Here is a 14677-nt window from a genome sequence, read left to right on the forward strand (position 1 = left end):
ATGTCCCTCCTGCCTGCTCCCTGCCCCTTCTCCTTCCCCTCAACATCATCATCATGTCTGGTGATCAGGTCTGGTTTCCTTGATCAATAAGGAAACCCTCCCTCCGGTCCATCTTCAGTCTTCACCAGCAGCGCCCCAAAGAGATGCCCGGGGGGGATGGGGTAGAAGTGGGGAAGGGGGAGCCTGAGCCATGGGGATTGTGGTCCCCGCCTCACCCACCATCAACCCTTCCCACCCGTGATCTCCCCCAGGCTGGCCTATGGTATCCCAGATGCCTGACAGGGCCAGATACAGAGCAGTGCTGGGGATCAGAGTGCAATAAATTAAGAAGTGAACACATGAAAAGGCGAGAGCTAGGTCCATTGAGGAAGAGCTGTGTGGGGGCTCAAAGGACCCTTGAAGCTCTGGGAGTTCTCCAGGCCTGGGCCTGTTTCTTCTCTTTCCCTGCTACGGGCTTCCTGAGTCCTCCCTTCCCCCCAGTCCAGGTGAGTGTCTGCATACCTCCTCCCCAATTGCATCTCTACCCACCCCCCACCGCTGATCTCCCCCCACCCCCTCAACCTGGTCACAGGAGTGGCCATGTGGAGTCTGCCTTCTCCCCATGCATGCTTTGGAAGGAGGTGAGGTTGGGCCTAGCAGGCAGGGATGGTGTGGTGGGCAGTGTGAGGAGAAAGCGCCCCCTTCCGTCTGAGCAGATCCAGAACCCTCCATTCAGCATGGGAGTGAGGGGACAAAGCCAGGTCTTTGGACCCAGGTCTTTCAACAGTCTGTTCAATAAATGAAATTAGTTTTGTCCAGTAGCCTCACTCTGACCTCAGCAGTGGCTGTGCTGGCCAATCTCAGACTAAGTGCAGAGAATATACCAAAGGTGGGGGGTACTGGGTCCAGGCAGCCCCCTGGAAGTCACATCCCCACTGGGTCAACCCAGAGAACTGGAGTCTAGTGATAATACTCACATCCTGGTTCTGTGCACTCCCTCACCGGGTGAGGGGCAGAGGGGGTGAACCACAGCCTGAAGCCTGGAGCCAGTTTCTTCATCTGCATATGGAAGGAGAGTGGTCCCTCCCAAACCACTATCAGGAGGAAGGTTGCCTGGCATGTGATTCGCAACAGGGCAGATTTATGAATGGATAAGTGAATGAATGAAGAGGGGGTTGTAGATCCTCCTCCAGCTGAACTCACCAGATCCTGGAAAATCAGCACCTCAGACTCCCACAGTCCTTTCCAACACAGTCCAGCCTGGAGGCGCTGGTGCCCAGCACTCCCTCCTCCCACTCCCTCCTCCATCCTCTAAGAAACCCTTACAAATCCCACCAGGAGCTGTATAAGGGCCTCAGGACCACACCTCTTTCTAGGGTGCAGGATTGGTGGAGGGTGATTGGAGAAAGGGTGCTGAAAATAAGACTCATGTCTGGAAAAATCTTCCTCCTCCCACAGTTCCATCCCCCTCCTCCACCCAGGGAGGGTAATCTCCCGGAGACTGAAGACAGAGGCAGTGCGACCCACACCCCTCACTCCAGAGTGAATGACAACGTATCCATCCCGGACTCCAGAAGTCCAGACTGGAAAGCGTGTGGGCGGCTGGGAGTTCACTGCCAGGCGCTTGAAAAGCGTGAAACCTAGAAACCGGGAAGGGAGAAGGGCGGCGCGGAGCTGGAGCCGGAGAGGAGAGGAGACTTGGTGCGAACGACGATCCGCGGGGGGAGTCAAACGGAGCCGAGGAGCCGCAAAGACGCGCGCTCAGAACCTGCGCAGCCCGCAAGCCTGCCACTGGCCCCTCCCAGTCCCTGGGGGCTGCTCCCTGGCGCCCGCCTTCCCCCGCCCACCTGCTAAGCCGGGGATCTGCAAGCAATCAACCAGGTGAGTGAGGGGGGCCAGCGGCCACTGCCCTACCCAGCCCCATCAAGTGGGCGCCCCGTGGCTGCCCTGCTCTCTAGGGATCCTTCCTCCCTTGAGGGGCCCCAGGCAGAACCAACCAAGAAGTGTCCACTGAACTGGCTCAGGCAAGTGCAAGCTACAGGTGTTGGGGCAGGCTGGTGGGAAGGCAAGAAGAGGGCAGGAGAGGGCAGAAGATGAGGAGGGTAGCTTTAGAACTAGAGGGGGTAGTCCATCCAGCCCTAAACCCCGAAGGAACTGAGGAGCACCAAACAAGAGGGCAAGGACCTGTACCTTGAGCACAGTCCTCTGAAAAGAGATGAGAACCACAGAGAGGGGGAAACAGAAGGGAGTCAGACATCATGGGGGGGCTGCCTTGGGTCTCTCTGCTCTGCCCTGATCCCTCCTTCTCTTTAACTCAGTAAGAATCTGCCCTAGAATCCACCTCCAGTCCCCACCCAGCTGCCCACTGCACCCTCCCAAGAAAGTAAGGAGGGAATCAGAGAGAACTGGGCACTGAGAAACCTCCAAATCAAAAGACAGATAAAAGCAGGTGACAGTGGTCCCTCTGACCTTAACCATTTGTTTCACCAACATTCCCTGGGCACCTGGGGAGACTGGGGGAATGTGGCAGTGAAGAAGGAGGATATAACTCTGATCCTCAAGGTAGAACATTGGGGGAATGCAGACCTGGACACAGGAGTTCCCCATCACCGAGGCAGAGGAAGGTTTCCTGGAGGAAGTGACGTCCCAGCTGCGCTCTGAACTGGAGTCAGCCAGGTAAAGCAGCAGAAGCGGCATGGTCACCCGACCACACCTGGTGAGTTCAGCTCCACTCCAGCAAAATCGAGAGGGTGGCCTAGAGGGAGCCAGGGCTGGGAAAGCCCAGGAGGGGTTCCCTGGGGAGGGGAGGGGAGGGGAGGGGAGGAGAGCTGCGTAGGGTAGCAGTGAGACTAGAGAGGAAGAGGTGGGCTCTAGAGACCCCTGGAGGGAAGCGCCTGCAGGGCTGGTGTGGGACAAGAGGGGAGGAGGAGCAAGGATGAAGCTGGTCTCTGGCTGTCAGTCTGGGCTTTGTGGGAGAGGATGAAGTTTAAGAGGCCTGTTTCCAAGAGGAGGAGAATGTTTCCAGGGAGGAGGGTTCAGCGGGTCCAGAGCTGTGGAGAGGTCACGAACAATCTTCACTGGATTCAGCAACGAGGAGGCAGCTGGTGGCCTTGGAGCCAGCAGTCAAGCGTGGTGGCGCAGAAGCCAGATGGGAGTGGATTGACCTTTGAGAAGGAGGTAAAGTGGGGGTGTAGCCAGCACTCTCAAGAAGGGGGAGCGTGGTTAAATCGAGGCAGATGTGGGGAAGATGGGGGCTTTGTTTGGTTTCAAGAGGGAGAGGCTCTAGTGCCTCCAGGAGGAGATGCAGGCGTGGTGAGGGGGTGATGGACTCTGACGAAGAAGGGGGATGTCCCCTGGGAGCCTTGAGGGCTGCCAGAGTCAAACCAAAGACAGGGATGCACAAAGGCCCTGCTGCCTAGGAGCCGATTTTCTTTTCACCTACGAAGCTTCACAGTTTGGGCACAAACGTGGAGGAGGCAGAAAGCTGGACCCACACGGAGTTGAGGCATCTCTGGCAGCTTTGACAGAAGGACAAAGGAACAAGTTGCAAGACACGGTAAACTGCAAGAGGGTAAGCGAAGTGAGGCAGTGTGGGTCCTCAGGTGGATGCAGAGAGAAGCAGAGACAAGAGGCTTATGGAGAAGAAGCAGAGTTCCCGGATGGCCTTAGATCAGAGCACAGTGACAGCTGGAGGCTATGCAGTCATGGTGAGGAGCACAGGTATAGAAAACACACAGCCTGAGACTTTTTTTAATATAATTTTATTTATTACTTCTGGCTGTGCTGGGTCGTCCTTGCTGCGCAGGCTTTCTCTAGGTGCAGTGTGCAGGCTTCTCATAGCGACAGCTTCTCCTGTCGCAGAGCACAGGGCTTTAGTAGCTTTGGTGCGGGCTCTGGAGCTCAATAGCTGTGGTGCATGGGCTTGGTTGCTCTGTGGCATGTGGGATCTTCCTGGATCAGGGCTCAAACCTGTGTCTCCTGCAGTGGCAAGCAGATTCTTTACCACTGGGCCACCAGGGAAGCCCCACACAGCCTAGGTTTGAGTCCCAGCACTGCCACTTATTATCACCATGTCTGTGACCTTGGGCAAGTGATTCCACCTCTCTGAGCCTCTTTGTCCCATCCAAAGCTGAAGATGGCAATAGCATCTATCTATAGGGTTGTCACAGGGCTTAAATGAGTTAATAATATAAAAGGCCTGGCATGCTGCAGTCCACGGGGCTGCAAAGAGCTGGACACGACTGGGCAACTGAACAACAACAACAATGTAAAGGACTTAAACCAGTGTTTGGCACATAGCAGGTACTGTACAGGTGTTTCTATGGTGGTAGCAACAGAATTTAGTCAAGAGTGGGATGGCTGGGTTTCTCAGAGGTGAAAGGGTTCAGGGAGATGCCAAGGGTGATGAGGGGAAGGGTAGCTGGGGTGGAAGGGAGGAATTGGGAATTAGAGGGGAGGAGCCAAGGCTCTAGGAGGGTGCAGGGTGAGGCAGTTGTGCAAAGGATGCTGAAGCCCCTCAGGGGATTTGCACTGGAAGAGCAAGCATACATCCCAAAGCCTTGGAAGGAGGTGGGCAGGAAGGGCAGTCCTCTGCAGACAGCCTGCTGTCCATCTCCGTGCTTCTGGGCAGACAGGTCTCCAGAGGTGCCTCTGCTGGGCAGCAGCTTCCTCTCACCAGATAGGCAGGCAACGGAGAGTGTCTGGCTGGCTGGCTATGTGTTGGCCTATGTCTTCAGCTCTGTGTGTAATGCACCTGTGTGTGTGTTTCTGGGTATATCCAGCCACTGAGTGTACACATGTGATGCCTGTGTGTATGTATGTGCACAAGCACTCAGGGATGAGGATCAAGGGCCGCAGCTGTCTGACGACACAGGAGCTGGGAAGCCACACCTCCAGACTTCATTCTCTCCATTCTCTTGTTTCCAGAGAATCCATGTGAGCCTCTGTGCTTGTATGTGTGTGTGTGTGTGTGTCCACGCAAACATGAGTCTATTGCCTGGACAGGGTGTATGGGAGCTCTGGGACTGGCTAGGGTGGGGGTGGTGACAGCTTTGGGGGCTCCCAGGAGGCAGAATTCAGTTGGCAGAAGCTGAGAGTTTCCAGGGTAGTGAATAAGCCGGCAATGAGTAATGGTGATGTGGGAGGCTCCCTGAGAATGGAGGTGCGATGGAGGGGGACAATGGGGAGGGCAGGGGAGGGAGCTGGCCCAGACTTTCTGGGATTGAAGGGGAACAGAAGGGCCAAAGCTCAGGGAAACAGAAGGGTTCACAGTAAGGGGTTCAGACTGAGCAAATGAGGCACTTGGTTTCACATGGAGGACAGCAGGCATGGTCCAGCACCTGATGCTTTGACCAAAGCCCCAGCCCCCTCATGCTCACCTGGAAGCTCTGGGGCCCTTGCAGCAGGAACCTGGAACCAGGAGACCTGGCAGCTGCCCCCAGTTAAGCAACTGCTCTAGAACAACACAGACATCCCAGATTCAGGGACTGGGTGGGGCAGGCTGACCTGAAGGGGTTTCAGACAGAGCCCCCCGCCCTAGGAGCTCTGCATCCACCAAAAAGAGGACCACCCTCCTTGGGCCCCAAGCTTGTTGGCTGGATAGTAATAATCAACTACTAATTTTTTAAATAATCAAACACCTCTATACCTTCCAGTAAGCAGAAAGTCTGCTGTAGCAAAACAACATGACTTTCAATCTGACAGATCTGGGTTCAAATCCCAGTTTTACCTTTTGCAACTGAGTAAACCATGTTCTTCTCCTCTCCCAGCCTCAGTTTCTCACTGGGTGAACTGGGTTCAGGACTGCAACAGCTCGTAGGGTCATGGTAGTGTTAGTTGCTTAGTCGCTCAGTCGTGTCCAACTCTTAGTGATCCCATGGACTGTAGCCCACGAGGCTCCTCTGTCCATGGAATTCTCCAGCATAAAATACTGGAGTGGGCTGCCATTCTCTTCTCCAGGGGTTTGTTCTTACCAACTCAGGGCTTGAACCCTGGTCTCCTGTATTCCAGGCTGATTCTTTACCATCTGAGCCACCAGGGAAGCCCCACAGGGTCATAGTAACGATTAAACATGTTAGTGTGGGAAAGGGCTTAGCACTGAGTCGCTATTCAATGTGAGTGCCCCTCCCCCAAAGTCAGAACCCCCCACCCCAGCATCAGGCAGTCAAGCAGCAGGTTACTTCTGCAGGGCAGGGTAGGGGGAATGACTTAATCACATCCCAAAGCAAAGAATAGCCATATTTCAGAAGGATATACCATTTTTTTTTTAGATTTTTTTAACATATTGGCAGTCATTTGTTAATAGGTTTCATGCCCACCCTCACAAACCACTAGCAGCAGGAGGATGGATTCAGAGACAATCACCTGGTTCAACTTTTCCCTTTACATTCAGATAGCTGAGGCCCAGAGAGGGGCCCTGGCCCTCTCACATTGCCCCACCAGGCCAAAGTCAAGAACCCTGGTCATCTGAGACCCAGTCCTTAGCATCTGCCTCTGCCCCAAATAGAGTTTATGGCCTGGACTCCCAAATAGAGTCCACATGGTCTCCCAGGCCGAGGTAGGACAGGGGGCAGTCTGGCTGCCTAAACAGGGTCAGGCACAGCGAACAGCAAGGGTCAGAGCCCTGACTTTGTGGGAAAAGGCCAGGGTCTGGTCTGGCTTGGCCACAGACTCCCTCCATGATCTTCCTCACTCCAAACTTCAGGGTCCCCACTTTGTAGATGATGGAATTGAACAAGATGATTTCTATAGGTTCAGCAGCTTGGGTGCTCACTAAAATTCAAGATTCAGAGTGATGACCTTCCCTCCTGCTCAGGCAATGGGGTTAAGGACTGGACTCAGGATGAGACAGAGTTTGAAGGGATATTTGAAGAGATAGCAATGGTGCAAACTCGGAGGATCCTGCTTCTGAATTTAAAAACTCCATAGAGAAGGGAATGGCAACCCACTCCAGTATTCTTGCCTAAAAAATACCATGGACAGAGGAACCTGGCGGGCTATAATCCATGGGGCCACAGAGTCAGACACGACTGAGCAACTAAGCACAATCCTAGAAGTGATGAATGTGACTATCACACATTGGCCAGGAAATCACAAATTGGCCAGGAAATGCAATCATAACATGTGTTCAGAGGGGAGAGTATCAAGACGATTTAGTGAATAGTACCAGTGACACCCACAGCAGAGCAAACCAGAGCACCCACTGCAAAACAGCATCCAACAGCCCCACCTGGAGGGCTACAGTCCACCAGACAGAAAGGGTAGTGCAGATGGAATTGCAACAGCTGAACAACTGCAACACCTCCCCTGTGTGCCCCAGATCCCAATTAGCCAGGGTGGAGGCAACTTCAGGGGGCTTCCCTGGTGGCTCAGATGGTAAAGAATCCGCCTGCAATACAGGAGACCTGGGTTCAGTCCTTGGTTGAGAAGAAGATCCCCTAGAGGAGGGCATGGCAACCCACTCCAGTATTCTTGCCTGGAGAATCCCCATGGTCAGAGGAGCCTGGCAGACTACAGTCCACAGGGTCACAAAGAGTTGGACAGGACTGAGCAACTAAGCACAGCACAGCACAGGCAACTTCAGAAATGAGCCCAGCACCCGTCTGCCCGTAGCCTGTTCTCTGCCTACGGTGGAGACTCGGAGTCTGTCTTCCAGAGTTAGTGCTGCCTCCTAGGAGCAGGTAAGAATCACTCCTTGGCAATTAGCCCCTGAAAGCTCAGATCTTGGGCAGGTATTTGTTTTAGTTGAACTGAGCCATGAAATTAAAAGATGCTTACTCCTTTGATGGAAAGTTATGACCTTCACATAACTTTTACTCTGCACAGTAAAAAGCAGAGACATTACTTTGTCAACAAAGGTCTGTCTAGTCAAGGCTATGGTTTTTCCAGTGGTCATGTATGGATGTGAGAGTTGGAGTGTGAAGAAAGCTGAGCACCGAAGAATTGATGCTTTTGAACTGTGGTTTGGAGAAGACTCTTGAGAGTCCCTTGGACTGCAAGGAGATCCAACCAGTCCATCCTAAAGGAGATCAGTCCTGGGTGTTCATTGGAAGGACTGATGTTGAAGGTGAAACTCCAGTAACTTTGGCCACCTGATGCAAAGAGCTGACTCATTTGAAAAGACCCTGATGCTGGGAAAGATTGAGAGCAGGAGGAGAAGGGGACAACAGAGGAGAAGATGGTTGGATGGCATCACCGACTTAATGGACATGAGTTTGGGTAAACTCCAGGAGTTGGTGATGGACAGGGAGACCTGGCGTGCTGTGGTTCATGGGGTCACAAAGAGTCAGACACGACTGAGCGACTGAACTGAACTGAGTGTACCAAGCCAAGGAAAGAGCAAAGTGAGTTTACCTTCCTTAAGAGATTACACAGAACACACCCTGTCCTCTGCTGTCTTGCTAATTACAGGAGCTTATTTATAAAGCCGGTGCCCTGTGCTTCAATCATTCAATAAGCACTTAGCAAACCTAGCACTGTACTGGGTTGAGAACTTGTGCTTTGGGATCAGGACACCAGTTTTCAAATCCTGACCCCTCCACTGATACTTATGGCCTTGGGAAACTTGAATTTTTCTGTACCTTAAAATCCTCATATATAAAATGGGGATAAGACAGTAATGCTTAATCTCATTCTGTGAAAATTAAAGTAGATGTTTTTACAAAGTGCTCAACATAACACAACTAACTTAGTCAGCAATTTGAAAATGCTAATTTCAGATTCTCATCTAGACTTTTTTATGGCTAAGAAAGACTAGCCTGTATCAGACCAACTCACTCACTGAGGATAACTAAAAAGGCTGGATTAAACATTTAAGAAATCTGTTCAAAGGCATGGGAGGGCTACCAAGGCAATTGGTAAAGGTAGTAAGGACTTGAGGGGCCAAGATCTTGAAGAAAAGAGAAGTAATATTTTATTTCACTTTTTTCCTTAAGGCATTTTCCAGTTTGTAGGGGGCAGTGGCGACCATGGAGTTGGGAAGTCAGAATTGGGATTTAGGGCTGGAAAAGGTGAAAGGCCCTGTTAAACACCTCCAGTTTTTAATTGGGAGCCCAAAAGACTATCTTCTAGGAAAACTAGTTAAACAGATATAGACCAGACTCAGGAAGACTGAAATATAGCTCCAAGTCAATGCAATAACAGATTGGGTTAAGGTGGCCTGTCCCTTCTTTAGCTGTCTGTCAGAAGCAAAAGTAAATCTTCTCTAAAAGGAGATAGTATTACCCAGGGCTCAAGCTATCTCTACAATGTTGGGCATTTAATTAAAAAATTATCTAGCATTACAGGAGATAAGACTTAATGACCCAAAACCAAGAGCGATAAAACAGATAATAGAAACAAGAGAGCCAGATGTTGGAGTTTTCAGACATGGACTTCAAAGAGTTTAATACGTTTAAGAAAATACATAAGAGGAAGTTTTTTAGTAGAAAACTGGAATTTATGAAATAGAATCAAGTGGCAATTCTAGAACTAGAAAGTTGTAACAACTGAAATTAAGAACTGAATAGATTGATTTTACAGCAGAGAAGACACAAGTGAAGACAGGATTAGTGAACTGGATGACAGATCGGTAGAATTAATAGCCAGAGAGAATGGGGGGGGGGGCAGAATACTGGAAAATATAGAATAGTGTGTAAGAGATGTGTGGGAAAATGCCAAATGGTTGAACACATACACAATTAGGGTTCCAGAAGGAGAGAAGAGAAAGAATAGAGGAAAAGATAATGGCTGAAATTTTTCCAAAACAGGCAGAAATCAAGCCAGACTGTAGAAGCATCTGGAAGACCACAGAGGATAAAGACAAAGAAAATTTCACCTTGGCACATCATAGTAAAACTGCCAAAACCCAAAGATAAAGAGTCTTCTCTGTAAAAGAAAAGAAACAAGAGCCTTGGACCCTCTAGCCACCCAGGCTTCCCTACCCTTGTCCAATGTCAGCTTTCAAGAGTCTGTTGTGAGGCGAGCTGAAGGGCTAGACTCCATCCCTCCCTCAAGGGCTTCCTGCATCAGCCTCAGATAGAGCCTTTCCCACAGAAGGACAATGTCAGAAAATGATGAGGTGCGGAAGGGGTGAAATTTGGGAATCTCACAGCACCCCCTGAGGGCAACAGGAAGAAACTGTTGAGATTTACCTCCACATCAACCCCAAGGTTTTAAAAAAAAGAAAGATGAAACAAGATTGCCTACTGTGTGAACCCGACCATATGTTCTCTGATTCTGATCGTCCTTTTAGTCTAGCCACTAGACACAAATCGACTTCCCTCTCTGAGCCTCCAATTCCTCAGTTGTAAGATGTGGCTGTTAATAAGTATCAAGCAAGGGTATTTCAGTGATGTCATGGATGTGAAGATGCTTTGCAAACTGTAAATTGTTGTACCCCTTCAGCAGTTGCTACTGCCGCCTGGCAGAACCAACAGCTGCAGATTAAAGACAGCAGATGGTTTGTGCAAACAGGGAGCTTCCTGAGGAATCTGTGGTCGGTAGATGCCCTCAAGGGTCAACATATGCTTTCTTTACCAGGATTTTGGGGGTTCTGAATTCCTGCCAGTGTAGTGTGTCAGCCAGGAGCTTCTGGCTGGAGTCCCAGGAAAGCTGCTACTTTCCCTGGTGCCACTTCACAGCATGGTGCCAGGAGAGGGTGCCCTGGAGTCACCAGGTTGGGCAGACCTGGAAATGGCCTCCAGGCCCTCTGACCTGCTTGGGCCAAGCTAATTCCCACCTGGGCCCAGAGTGACAACCCTAACTGTCCCTCACTAGTATACTAGTCCTCACCTTTGCACACCCTGTCATCAAATTCTCTCCAACTCCACTGTGTACAGGCTTTGGACTCAGGAAGGACAATTCAGGGCCTGTCCCTGAGGCCCTTCCACCTGAAGGGTGGAAACTGTTCGGATTCCAAACTTGACATGACCAACCCCCCAGATCTGAGGTCTCAGAGCCTCTTCTCTATCAGCCACCACTACAACAACGTGACTAATATGGAATTCTCACTATGTTCTTCATTGTTCTAAGCACTTGATTTAGCTTAAAGCATTTAGTCATCACCACATCCCATCAGGTAGGTTCTCATAATAGCCCCAAATTACAGGTGTGAACTGGAGAAGGAAATGGCAACCCACTCCAGTATCCTTGCCACGGATGGAGGAGCCTGGCAGGCTACAGTCCACGGAGTTGCAAAGAGTCGGACACGACTGAGCAACTTCACTCACAGGGCTTCCCTGGTGGCTCAGCAGTAAAGAACCCACCTGCCAACGCAGGACACACAGGTTTGATTCCTGGGTTGGGAAGACCCTCTGGAGAAGGAAATGGCAACCCACTCCAGTATTCTTGCCAGGAAAATCATATGGACAGAGATGCCTGGCAGGCTATAGTCCACGGTGTCACAAAAGATTCAGACATGATTTAGCGACTAAGCAACAATAGGTGTTAACACTAAAGCAGAGAGGCCCTGTGTCCAGGTCATGCTCTGTTACGCATCCAGCATGCTCATCCCAGCGGAGCATGGCTCTGATTACACCCCTCCCACTCCAACTCAGAGCCCTCTTCTGACACTTTTCACAATTCTAGCACAGCTCCATGGCAATGATCTCATCCTCCAGGGCCTTAATACCTGTGATTCCATGTTATAGAACAGAATTCTCAAATAGATGTCTTAAATTCCCCAGACTCTGATGCTTCTGTATGCATTCCCAGAATTCTAGAATCCAATAATAGATCCCACAACCAGTTACAACAAGAAAATCCTAGAAGGGGATCCTAGTCAGTGATTGGGATTTTAAGTCTAGAGTCAACAGTATGATCTTGGGGGACTGATGGGGGTAGGATTGGAATCTAGTAGAATGTCCAGTCTAGGAAGGACCTGGGGCCTTGGGTTTGCTCTAGCCCAACCCATGTAGGGACTGTCCCTTCTCACTTGCCATCTAAAACCTCAGGAGCTCCTCACTGTCACAAGGTCACTCACTGGTCAGGAAGCAGGTCACAAGGTCCTTGCCTTGGATATTGGGTAAATCCATAGATCTCTCTGAGCTTCAGTTTCTTCCTCTGGACAAGCTGGGGCTAGACCAGATGGTTTCTAGGGCCTCTGTTGCTCAGGGGAGGAAGTTGTCTAAATCCCAAGAGCTGCCCCTGCCCTTTGATTAGGACTACTGGTCATGATCACCAGGTAATGAGCACCTAGGCACTGAGCTGAGCACTTTATAGCTATTTACTCATTTAATTGTTTCCCTGATGGATCAGAGAGTAAAGAATCCACCCACAATGCAGGAGGTCTGGGTTCGATCCCTGGGTTGGGAAGATTCCCCTGGTGGAGGGCATGACAACCCACTCCAGTATTCTTGCCTGTAGAATCCCCATGGACAGGGGAGCCTGGTGGGCAACAGTCCATGGGGTCGCAAAGAGTCGGACACGACTGAGGGACTAAGCACAGCACTCACTTAATTAGCCACAGAAGGCTTCTTGGAGGAGAGGAGGTGGAGGGTCTGCGTCTGTCTGGAGGACAAGAGGGAGTGGGGAGGGAGAGAAGATAGCAAGACCTGCCACGAGGAAATCCAGGGAGGAGGTGGAGAAGCCACTCTCCCCACGTGGGGTGAGCTGTTGCTTCCCAGAGGTAGAGGCGGGAACTTTCCTGGCAATCCAGAGATTAAGACTCCTGGCTTCCACTGCAAGGGGCCCGAGCCCTGGTCAGGGAAGTTCCCCATGCCCTCGAGGTGCGGCAAAAAAAAAAAAAGGTCTCACAGAGGCAGAGGCAGGGGCTAGCCAAGATGGCATTACCTCTGCGCTCCCAGGCACTGAACGGAGCCGCAGAACCGAGGGTGGGGTGGAAAGCCCAGATGCCCGGCTGACCTCTCCGTTGCCCTCTGCCCACAGGACGACTGTGAGCTGAGACCCTGACATGTGGGCTGGCAGCGGCCAGCGGCAGGAGGAAGCTGAATGAGTGCCCGGAGTCCCCAGGTCGATGCAGCCCCCAGAGAAGAGCCAGGGGCCCCCGGCCCGGGGGCCCGCGGGCCGCGCTCAGGACCGGCTGCCCGGCCCGGCGTCCACGGCGCTGTTCTGCGCCTGCGGCCTGTGCTTGCTGCTGGCGGGCGTGAACGTGACGCTGGTGGGAGCCTTCGCCTCCTTCGTCCCCGGACACAACGCGCCCCTCGTTGTGGGGCCGGCGCTGCTCGTGCTGGCGCTCGGCTTCTTCGCGGCCTGCTGCGTGTGTAGCCGACGCCGCGGCCCCGCGCCCCGTTCGCGCTCGGCAGCGGCTGGGGATCCCGGACAGGGCGGCGGCGGGCGCGTGGCGCTGGAGATGGAGAGCAGCGAGCGCACGGCGCAGGACACCACGGCCGTGCAGCTTAGCCCCGCCGCCTCGGACGCGTCGTCCGGCCGCTCCAGCCCGGGCCCCGGCCCCTTCGCCCTGGACGCCCCCGCGTCCGCTACCGTCTACGCGCCGCGCGCCGACGGGGTCCGGCTCGACCTGCCCCGGGAGGGCGTCGCCCCCTAAGGAACCAGGATGCCGGCCCCGACTTCCCCTGTCCCGGTTCCCTCCCATCAGTGCCACTGAAGAAAAAACAGGGAGGGGGAGAAAGACAAGAAAAAGGAATTTTTCCTACGGGTTGGGGGCTGGGCACAGGTGGCCTCTTCTGTCCCATCTCTGGAACTTCCGGGGGCGAGGTGGGGAGGGGAATGTGATGACGGTGCCCGGGCACTGACAGCCCTCAAAGGAGGGGGCAATGCCTTGGCCCTTTGGGTGCGGTCTGCTGGGTTCTAGTTTACCTCACTCCCCAGATGTCGTGGAACTGGGCTGCTGGACCTTCCCCCTCCCCCACCCGCCACCCATGGTATTTGGGTAGTGTGAACAGAGCCACTCTGAGGGGGTTAACTCAGCAAGGCCCTGGAGGGGTGGGAGGAAGCGGGGAGACGCGCTGGTCGGCCTGGGCCGTCTCCTGTGCCCGCCTGCTGTGAAAGGCTTTGAGCTCCCCTCCCGCGCCTCCCTTTCCTCCATGTCTCTACCCCAACCTGACCGTTTGGGATTAATGAAGGGAAGGATCTGATCTGAGCCAGATCATCCATAAGGTAGAGCTGGGTTGAGCACACTCCCATCCTTTCTGCTGGTGGCACAGATGGTAAAGAACCCTGCAATGCAGGAGACCCAGGTTCCATCCTTGGGTAGGTAAGATTCCCTGCAGAAGGGAATGGCTACCCACTCCAGTATTCTTGACTGGAGAATTCCATGGAAAGAGGAGCCTGAGTGAGCTGAGCCACTAATACAGAACAGGGTGGGCTGGGGGAGATAGGGAGGAGAGAGGACCTCCTCCCACCCTGAAGGTCTCCACCTGAACCTCACTGTGCATTCCCGCTGTGCCTCGCTCTGCTCCTTAATAAAGTACCTTTGGAGTCGAGTCCTGACTGCAAGACCTCCGATCTTGAACCCTGGAGTCTGCAGTCCTCCCAGCCAGTGCCTGGTGCTTCATCATCTCAGCACCAGCTCCTCTTGGAGACCTAGAAGAGAGCCCCAGGAGCGTGTGACTGTAAACATAAGACTGTCTGAGACTGTGTGTGGCTGTGAACAACTGTGAAAACACAGTGTCAGATTGGGGGCGGGGGTGCTAGATGAGTATATGAGTGTGACTATGGGTGAGATGGCCTGGCCATGTGGATGAGATGGGGAGCATGGGAGTATTTTGGGTGGCACTGGCTGACATCACACCTGTGTGGG

The 14677-nt window shown here is 52.7% G+C and overlaps 1 protein-coding gene across 1 annotated transcript; it reads left to right on the top strand.

The window, feature by feature from the left end:
- Positions 1 to 12931: 12931 nt before the first annotated feature.
- TMEM275 (transmembrane protein 275) lies at positions 12932 to 13462 on the top strand. Its single transcript, XM_043449714.1, has one exon. The coding sequence runs from the start codon at positions 12932 to 12934 to the stop codon at positions 13460 to 13462; it is 531 nt and encodes a 176-aa protein (XP_043305649.1).
- The last annotated feature ends 1215 nt before the right edge of the window (positions 13463 to 14677 follow it).

This window comes from Cervus canadensis, chromosome 2, assembly GCF_019320065.1.
Source record: "Cervus canadensis isolate Bull #8, Minnesota chromosome 2, ASM1932006v1, whole genome shotgun sequence".
NCBI lineage: Eukaryota > Metazoa > Chordata > Mammalia > Artiodactyla > Cervidae > Cervus > Cervus canadensis.

Bases quoted from the DNA above. Each gene is read 5' to 3' on its own strand.
- TMEM275 (XM_043449714.1), top strand. From the start codon at position 12,932: ATGCAGCCCCCAGAGAAGAGCCAGGGGCCCCCGGCCCGGGGGCCCGCG.